The following is a 9,569-nucleotide window of genomic DNA, read 5'->3' on the forward strand; positions in this document are numbered from 1 at the left end:
AGGCGGCTCGGGAAGGCTGTACCTTCCTCGTACCTCAGCCAAGGGCGAAAGGAAGAGGKCAACATGCGGCCGGGAGTTTAGAMTAAAAGGAGGCTGCGTCCTCCCAAAGCTCGTGAGAGAACACTCTGGGGGCTTGTGTCCGCATGGAGTCTCTCCTTTTATTCGAGTACAGTTGCAGGACTTCTCCGTGTCCTTCACGGACACTGGCTTTTCTTTCGCACAGTGACAAACAGCTTGTGCATTTCAAGAAGGAAAAATCGTTTGGCCGGCATAAACAGCACGTAAGGATTGGGCAGCCGAAGGCTAAATAAAATGAAACCGAGGAAGCAACAGAAAAACCAGGAGCTTTTAAGTGCGGTTCTCCGCGCCCAGGCCTGCCAGTCCGCTGCCGGGCACCGCCCCCAGGACGCCCCGCCGCCCGAGCCCGGCCCCGCCGCCCGAGCCCGGCCCCGCCGCCCCAGCCCGGCCCCGCCGCCCCAGCCCGGCCCCGCCGCCCAAGCCCGGCCCCGCCGCCCAAGCCCGGCCCCGCCGCACAAGCCCGGCCCCGCCGCCCAAGCCCAGCCTCGCCGCACAAGCCCAGCCTCGCCAAGATGTCGTCGGCGGAGCCGGGGCGGTTCTTCTGCACGGCGGGCCGCGGGCTGGAGCCCTTCCTCGCCCGGGAGGTGCGGGCGCGGCTGGGCGCCACCGAGGTGAGCGGGGCCGGGAGCGGTGCCCGCCGGGCGGTCCGGTCCGGTCCGCTGCGGCTCCGCGGGGAACGCGACCGAGGGCGGTACCGCCCCGGAGCCACGGCCTGGGCTGGGCTGTGCAGCAGCCGCGCGGGGCTGCGGGAGGGAGAGAGGACTCACCTGCAGCCTCCCGGCCGAGTCCCACGTGTGTTTTCCCCGCAGGTGGACTGCGTCTCGGGGAAAGTGTTCTTCAGGGCGGCGGCGGGGCCGGGCGAGCTGAGGAAGCTGCGGTCGGGGGAGCGGTTGTTCCTGTTGCTGAAGAAGCAGAGCCCGCTGCCGGTGTCCCGGAACAAAGGTACGGCCCCGACACGAGCTGCGCGGGAACGGCAAGGCTCGGTTTGAGTCCTGTAGTTTATGTGATACCTATAGTTTATGTCAAAGTGACAAGGTGCTTATGAGGCCTCTGATTGAAAACTTTCCATAAACTTTTTTTATACATTATCAATACAAGAATGTAATAACTTTTTACATAGTATTAATATACAATGTAATAGCTTTCAACATATTATCAATAATAGCTTTTTCATATACTGTTTTAAGTTTCTATATAGAGTATTAGCAACATACAGTATATCAGCTGGATGTAATCCAGCCAGCTGAATTAGTATGTAGACATGTAAAATCACCAAGAAGCATAAATCAGAAAAAATTCTGAAGAAAGCAGACAAGTAAATACTATAATAAAGAACAGTAAAGAGCACTAATGAGAACTTGGCCGGGGCACAAGACAGTCAGTAAAATAATAGAAAATGAAGACTTAGAAGACTAGAAAAAAAGTACGAACAACACAACTGTGCATGCCCTGAAGACAAAAGTGATGTCCACTATGATGAAGAAGATGATATCTCATTAGAAAGAGACCTCCACGACCACCGAATTGAAGATGACACATGCGTACCTGCAAAACTATGATATGTATTTCAGTGCCCATATATAGTAGTAAGCATTGTAACAACAGTAATGTTACACCATGCTTACAGTATAAATACTTGCCAATTCTAAGCGAAGGCAGGTGGGTTAAAAAAAGAAATCTCCCTCACCTCCAGTGCAACACCTGTGCTGCAATAAACAAATACCTGCTCTATAGACACCCGTCTAGAGAATTTTATTTCTAAGCCTTTTTCAGGCATCACCTAGTTACAACATTTGAGGTGTAATTTTTTTTTGCTATTGGCTTTAGTTCTAATTGGCCAAACAGACTGTGTTTCTCACCCAGGTGTGTTTTCACCWTTTTTTTTCATCTGAAAAGGGCTTTTAAGTTGTTTTCAATAGCTACCTTCCAGCCTGTATTCTGCCGGCACTGAATGTGTATCTGTATTTTTGAGACCCCCTGCCTAGCCCCAAAAAAGAGAAGAATAAACACCCCACCCAAAAACCAAAGTTCAGTTCTGGATTTCTTGTGTTTATTTTAATAAKAAGTCTTATTTTCTGTTGGGCTAAGTGGATCCCGTCCTATATCCTGTGTCACTGGACTGTTCACTACACAGATTCCTTTTAAGTCTCAGCTACTTGGGTCATCCTCTTTGTCAGTGTTAGAATGAGAATTTCAGGTTAGATGGATTGGTATCTGCCTGCTGGTAGATTTTTATTTGGGAGATTACCTTCAGCTTTGAGTATCAAATTTGATTATGATGCTAAAATTTTAAGTAAAAACTTGAAAGTTTTTTTTTTTTCCTTGACCAGCTTTGAGGTACGTAAGTGAATTGGCCTCTCTGTTCCTCGTACCTCTATTGTGGCTAGCTTAGGACTGCCCACATGTGTAAGTGTAGATGTGTGTTGCGGGATTGAAGGCAGGGTGATGAATGGTGAGCAGAAATTTTCTTTCTGAAAGAATAAACTTGTGGGTTTTTGCCTGAGCTGACTCAAAGTAATTAATGTTTGTGTCTGTTTTTCAGTCCTGGAAAATGTCTTGCATCTCTTAATCCTGGGCTAAATGCYTTCTGGGGAGGATGGCATGGTAGACTGGTCCTCTCTCCCTGGGAATGACTCTCAGAGGTGGTGGGGTTTCAAGACCTGTTGAATTCTTGTGCCTAATTCAACCCTTGCATGATTTAATCTTGGTTGTGCAGAGCTTGTTGTCAGAGGGATGCCTGTGTGTCTTCTGTTGGTTACGTGGGTGCTGAGAGCCCAGCTGTGCCTGTGGTGTCTGCTGCTGGTTTCTGGATTTACGCATTAATGAAATCCAAACAGTCTCTGTTAACAGCTGTTCTCAGTCTGTGGGGCAATGAAATGCCAAGGCTGAGCTACTTGACCCAAAACTGCTTTTTTCTTGCAGGGAAAATGCTGCATGAGATTAAAAGCCTTGTCATTGAGGAACCAAAATATTGGTTGGATATTATCTCTGTTTGGAGAAAGCTTCACGAGGGGAAAAAAGATGATGTCTTTCGAGAAAATGAATTGGCTCTGAAGAGRAAGTCAGAAGAAGAGACAAACATTGAAAGTAAAAGGCAGAAAACAGAGCACGTGAGAGCAGTTGTGTCTGAGGAATGTCAGGTGGAAGCTGGAGAGAGGTTGAGCGATCGGGAGTGCTGGACTGAGAGCGAGACTTCCTCAGAACTCCTTTCCAAAGGCAGTGGAGAGAATCAGACTGCAAATGAGCATCTTGGCTTCAGTTTCCGAGTGTCTTGTCGTTGTAGTGGAGCAATTGCCAAAATACTCACTTCACAGGTATGCTGATGTATCTGTGTTTTCAAAGAATTTAGCAGAGACGAACAGAGATGTGTAGTTTGCTATTTCAGTTGTTGTCGTGTTCTGGAATAATAAACTGATGTAAACTTTTTCTATATTTTCTCAAAAAGCCCTTAATCTGCATTCACCTTAAACAAGTGGATTACAAATGCTGTTTTTAATTTCTGTGTGCTATCACCTTTTTTTTTTCCCAAATCAATACCTTTTATTGAGGACAAGGAAAGGTATAAGTATGAGGTATCTGGGACTATGGAGGCTGGATAAGTTTATGCTACTTAAAGCTATTTGCAGCTACTACAGTTGAAAGACTGTGGAGCCAGACTCCTCTCAGTTGGGGCAGGCAGTGTCGAAGCAGGGGTAAAAGCCAGAACTTGCAGCTTCAGGTTGCCTCTAGTTGGGTATTGGGGAGAACTTTTTCTTCAGGAATGCAGCCCTGGGATGAGTCTTGGGAGAAGTGGAGCTTGGTCCTTGGAAAAGAATGGTGGCATAGAGACCTTCAGAGGTCCATTCCATCCAGCCGTCTTCCCATATGTGTAGGTTTTTCTTACTTGGAAGATATAACAGTAGTTTAGATTTTTTCCTACTAAAGCTAGTACCTTGCTGAGGTGGGACACATGAGCCTCTTCTACAAGAGGGCAGAAGTTTGCTTAAACTTGTGCTGTGTTTGAACTCATGTACTCTGAAGATAATCAGAGCTTTGTAGATGTAATGACAGCATTAAAATTTTGAGTTGTAGTTGTGCGTTCCCAGGTTTTTTGTTGGGTAATCTGCTTTAGAGCCATTAGAAATACTTTGTGCATGTGATTTAGAGTTCTGATGTGGTGGCAGTCACAGAATATTCTGAATTGAAAGAGAGCCATAAGGATCAAGTTCAACTCAAATGAACATTTTATTGTGACTGTCAGGACTTGAACTTCAGCCTCTCTCGCTCCAGTTGACTGTTGGTTGGTTGTCATGTGGTGTTTTCTTTGCCCTCGTTCACGTGCTCTGCCCTGTGGTACCTCTTCTGGTGTGAACTGTGTGAGTTGTTCGCTCAGGCATAGAGTCTTTCTTTTCCCAGGGATTTCTGAGGGTTGTGCATCCAAGGTTGCAGTCTGCAGTTTTCTGAATTCTGTGKTTTTTTTATTGCCTGTGACTGTTCTCCCCTGTAGGAGATTGGAAGAACCATTGGCATAGCACTTGTGAAGCAGTGCGGGTGGCGTGCTGATCTGCGGGACCCTGACCTAGAGGTAGTGGTGCTTGTCTGCCTGTTGATGCTTCCAGAATCTCCCCTGACACTTTTTGTTTTTTCACTGCCCTTCTTGATACATGGGACTGTGGCCTCTCCTTGTTGATCTTTCTGACACTGAATTTAACGGGCAATCAGCTGGTAGCTCTGAGCAGAACGTGTATGCAGCCCTTCTGTGTGCCCTTTCCAGCGCACCGGAATAAACACCAGCCTGGCCACATGGGCCTGCACAGGAGGGGAAGGATGTATGGAGGAGGTGTTTCAGGATCCAGCACCCTTACAGCTGCTGGACTCCGGACAGTGTGAAAACGGAAATCATCTGAGCCATGGGGCATCTGTAGCCTCTGTAGAGGAAGAGAGCAAGCAGCAAGGACAAGGAGCTAGACTTGAGAATGCCATTTGTGGAAGAGCTTCCTCCTGGACCCTGTCCTTGGCAAAGAGCTTGCTTAGTGCACCCTTGATGGTGCAGGTTCCCTGGAGACCTTGGAAAGGACTTCTTGCTCTTGACAAGCTGTTTCTCCTTCCCTGCACTTAACTTCTTGGCACTGATGGTGTGAGATGTGAGCTCTGTAGAAACTCTTTGAGACCATCTACTGGCACTGATTTTCCCACACGGAGCATTACGTACAGCTTTGGTGGCTCATGTGCRGCTCCCTTTCTTGGCCAGATTTTTGCTGTGAAACTGTTCAAGTGCTGAAGACTGGGATTTTTCAACAGCATCATATTTCCCTTTGGGCCTTCTGGGGGCAGGGATTGCAGTCATGCAAGACTAGCTGGGGAGTTCAGTCTTTGGGTTGCTCTCTGTGAGACAGCAGAACAATTTCTTTTCGCTCCCTGCATTTCTGGAAGAATTGCTTATGCTTAACTTCCATCTGAATTGCCCCTTAGTGGCACTAGTGAGCATAGTGGTGGTTTTTAAAAATTATTTTGTTTTTTTATTTATTTATTTTGGTGCTGCTATACAGTGAATCATATTCTCCCCCTCAAGTAAATGAACTTAGAACTGAAAAATCCCTGCTTACCAAAGAAATAGGTTCCCTTATAAATTCAAGYACTTGCTGATGGATTCCTGGTTGACAAAATCCCCTTTAGGCTGCTTAAGCATTAAATCCTCTTTAAAGTGGCATTCAGATTATCTAGTGGGATTTCTTCCAGTTAATTGTAATTGTTTATAGTGTGCATTTTTGTTGTTAAAAACTAAGATCAGAAGTTTGTAGATGCATCTGTGTCTGATTTAAGCGAGTTAAAGCTGTTGTTGTGTCACTTGGAGACTTTAAAAYGTTGGGTTTTTTTTCCTCTTTTAGATCTTTGTACATCTTAATGACATTCACTCTGTGGTGGGCATTCCTCTTTTCAGGTAAGCATTCTCCCCACCAGGTTTGTCTTGGTAGTATCAGAACAGGCAAGATTTGTAAATCTTGCCGTTCATCATGAGTATTTCTTTTGGTTTGATAATCACTGGTTGTCAAATTAGTCTTGTGATCTGCACACACAGGCCAGACCTTGCAGTGAGTTACGGTTAAAAGCAGACTGTTTTCTGTCTCTTACTAGATCTCTCCAGTTCATTTGTTCTTCCGATGTTATATGAGCTTTTCTGGGTCGTTCTACTGTGGTTTCAGTTAGATTTTTATTTTGTTTGTTTTTTGCTGTCTGCAGGCTTCCATTGGCAAACAGAGAGTATATCAAAACAGCAGGACTGCGGTCAACAGTCGCATGGGCCATGGCATCTCTGGCTGAAATCAGTGTCAGTAAATGTTTCTTGCAAAGATGCTGAGTCCTGAGTAAAGGGGAGGGGGTGCTGCTCATCGGGGCTTGAGCTGGAAACTTTGAAGGAGTATAGTGGTTTTAATGCCCCAGCCTCTAACGCAGGGTCTGCCATATCTGTGATGAGAGTGTGCCGTCACCTGCTGTTCAGCCAGGTATCTGCTGTAATTCCAAGTCCTTCTCAACAGAGCTTTTGGTCCTTGTACAGATATATGTCTAAATGGCAAGGTTTTTTTTCATTGTCCAGTGACAGTGAAAAAAACGAAACCTTGTTTGGGGTTGTTTTCCAAGGGAATGTGATCTCTTTTCACACATCAGTTTGGTACAGGTATCTGTAAGCAGTTCACTTGTAATGTTTCCTCCAGAATGTCACCTCAGGGCTGAATGCATTGATGTACTGTCTGTAGTAAAGCTGTTGATTCTTTTTGCTATATTCTGTTACAAGCAAGTTTGTCCTGGGATTAGCAGCGATTATTGTTACTCTGCACTGAATTCAGTGGGATTATGTACATCCCTCTGTAAGCTTTGTCCAGGGAAAGGAGTCTGTCTTGCTTGGGATGCARTAACACCTTTCTTTTTGTAGGCTGGTGCCTTTGTGCTGGATCCCATGTGTGGGCTAGGAACAATACTACTAGAGGCTGCCAAAGAGTGGCCCGTAAGTATCCCAGTTGGCTGGGCCTTTGTAGGGAAACTGGTAGTTCTGATACAGGGTTTTCTCTGTACCAGTTAGGCCAAAGTCCATTGCTGGAAGGATGAAACCAAACTGATCTTTCTAGGCTGTTGCTAAAAGTGTTTTAGTACAAACATTCCTCCAAATGTGTCTTACAGGCTGGTTCTGCTGTTGATTCACACTGCAGTGTTTGTGTAAGGCACACATGAACTTGTAAAGCTTCCTGGGCTTATCCTGGGATCAGAGGAGTCAGTGTGATGGGACAGTCAACATTAGAGGCAGTGTGACTGGCTGTAGCTAGCTGAGGTCTTGCTGTTAGGACATACCCTTGATATTTCTGTAGTTTCAAGAATCTTGAGCAGACCAAAACATTAAAAGAGTGAAGACAGCACATACTTGCTCGATTCCTTCACCCTCTGGGTTGTGAGTTGCTCTGTGTAACGTTATCCCAGAAAGASGGTTATCTTGCAAGAGCTGTGCAACAAGGCCGTTCTGAGAAGGGTTTATAAAATAAATAACCTGGATATTAACAAAATTACTTTTCTCTTTCTCTCTGAACAGGAAGCCTGTTACTGGGGTGCTGATATAAGTGATTCGCAGTTAGAGGGTGCAGATGGAAATATTAGAACTGCAGGCTTAATGGATAAGATTGAGTTGCTTCAAGCTTCTGTGAAAGGTATGTCTATAGGCTTTCCAAGTGACTTTCTTTGTGTTTCTGTGATTGTACAGGTAATGTAGGTTTTCTCGAGGTGTAACATTGTAGAGCTAACTCCCAACAAGTGATTGAGTGGTGACTCTGTAGTGCTAGTACTAGTGAAGGACTAATTATTTGTTCTTCCTCCCTCCTGCCTGTACCTGGGAACTTTGGTAAGAATGTAGTCAGCAGAAGACAATAAAAACGGTAATTGTCCATCAGGGACAGTAGTTGTCTTTCTTAATGGTATATAYGTGAATACCACAAAGAGTAGGTACTATATGGGAGTTCTTCATATCTTACTGGAAGACAGCCAGGACAAACCCCAATAAAATGCTGCCCTGCATTTAACTTTAGTTTACTAGGTGGGTAATGGTGAGGACTCATTAGGCTCAGCTGAATTGTTCATGTTTTGCAGTGGAAGTATTTTGAATGGCAGTGCCTTTCTCCTGTAAGGGAATCTGTTTGGTCTTAATTCACAAGCTAGTCTGTAGAGAACGTAATCATTTTATGACCTTATTCTGGACCTCAGAGCCCTAGGCTAAGTTATCCCTATATGAAATTCATGACAGGCAAGCTGACTGTTTTTCCCTGTGCATGAATGATGAAGTCTGCGTATTTTTTTATGTTGTTTAAGTATTTATTTCTTACCGGGAGGATAAGAAACATTATTCATTTCTATGAGAATGTAATTTATTTCTTACTTAAAAGCTGTGTTTGAGTTTGGTTTCTATGATAATGGAAGGCACTAAGGTGTCAGACTTTCTAAACCAGACAAGTAGTTGGTCAGAAGCTGTTATTTCTGCATGTCTTGAGAAGGACTGTAGGTGACATGTCCTTTCATTTGCAGATATAATTGTTATCCAGTTGTTTTGCTGCAAGTGTTGATTCAAGAATGATCAGGGAAACATCTCCAGCTAGTTCTAGAAAAGTTGACATAGAATTCCAGCAGAGTTTAGGTCAGAAGGGGCTGTTGGAGGTCTTTAGTCCTCTTGTCTGCTGGAAGTGGAGCTAATTCCAAAGCTGTGTCAGATTGGGCAGGGCCTTATCCAGTGAGTTTTGAGCACTGTCAGGGGTGGAGGACCCACAGGGGGTCCCAGGAAGGATCTCAGAGTGGCCTGCACAGCCTGGCTTGTGGCAAACCTTTATCATCACAGGGTGTTGTAGGGCATCATGGTCAGGAGAACTGACGCTGGGTTGCAGAAACTTYAAGAAGACACTTCAAAGACACTAGTTCTGACAGAATCCATATGATTCTGGCTGTAACCAGATTCTTTGCGGGGAGAAAATGGGGACGAAGAGAAATTTGATGCGGTTCTTTGCCATTCATACGTCTGCACTTGAACATCTGATGTAAGTAAAGTGCTCACAAACTTAGCTCTTCTTTTGTATTTTGCTAAAGTGTTTTCATGGTTAAGGTGTACTGTGTGTTGAGAAATGGCAGTTATGTTTGGAACCATGTAGTGCCCTCTTGGAGAGTCTTGCTGTAGGAGCAAACATCATCAGGAGCAGGGAATCTGCAAACTAAACCATGCTGTCATGGGTTTGTCTCTTCCCATTTGCAGAGGGATGGTGGCTTCACAGTGGTCTTTGTGAGGGCAAGTGCAGAAGGAGCTGTGAATCTGGGTGTGTAACCCAAWAGGAGCTGGCAGGCAGTGTTGTAAGGGGAATGAGAGCATAGCTGCTGTGTTTTTTTCAGACAGTCAGAGATAAAGACGTGCCTTTATTCTACCAGCATTGCCATTACCTTCAGAGAGCTTTGACAGTGTTATTTCGGACATTCCATTTGGGAAGAAGTTC

The 9,569-nt window shown here is 45.2% G+C and overlaps 1 protein-coding gene across 3 annotated transcripts; it reads left to right on the top strand.

Annotated features, from left to right (window-relative positions):
* Window positions 1-570: 570 nt before the first annotated feature.
* Window positions 571-9,560, top strand: THUMPD2 (THUMP domain containing 2). 3 transcript variants are annotated; one of them, XM_057386832.1, is made up of 10 exons: window positions 571-689; window positions 888-1,020; window positions 3,001-3,392; window positions 4,565-4,642; window positions 5,946-5,998; window positions 6,298-6,385; window positions 6,989-7,060; window positions 7,637-7,751; window positions 9,040-9,122; window positions 9,505-9,560. In XM_057386832.1, exons 1-9 carry the CDS (start codon window positions 591-593, stop codon window positions 9,111-9,113), a joined length of 1,104 nt encoding a protein of 367 aa, XP_057242815.1. In that variant the 5' UTR covers window positions 571-590; the 3' UTR covers window positions 9,114-9,122; window positions 9,505-9,560. The 3 variants fall into 3 exon arrangements, with proteins under 3 accessions (XP_057242815.1, XP_057242816.1, XP_057242817.1); XM_057386833.1 differs by lacking the exon at window positions 9,040-9,122 and having other exon boundaries at window positions 9,469-9,540; XM_057386834.1 differs by lacking the exons at window positions 7,637-7,751; window positions 9,040-9,122; window positions 9,505-9,560 and adding an exon at window positions 6,511-6,560 and having other exon boundaries at window positions 6,989-7,049.
* Window positions 9,561-9,569: the final 9 nt, after the last annotated feature.

The sequence above is a fragment of the Malurus melanocephalus genome, unplaced genomic scaffold, assembly GCF_030028575.1.
Source record: "Malurus melanocephalus ecotype Western Australia unplaced genomic scaffold, MMel_1.1 scaffold_1072, whole genome shotgun sequence".
Taxonomy (NCBI): domain Eukaryota; kingdom Metazoa; phylum Chordata; class Aves; order Passeriformes; family Maluridae; genus Malurus; species Malurus melanocephalus.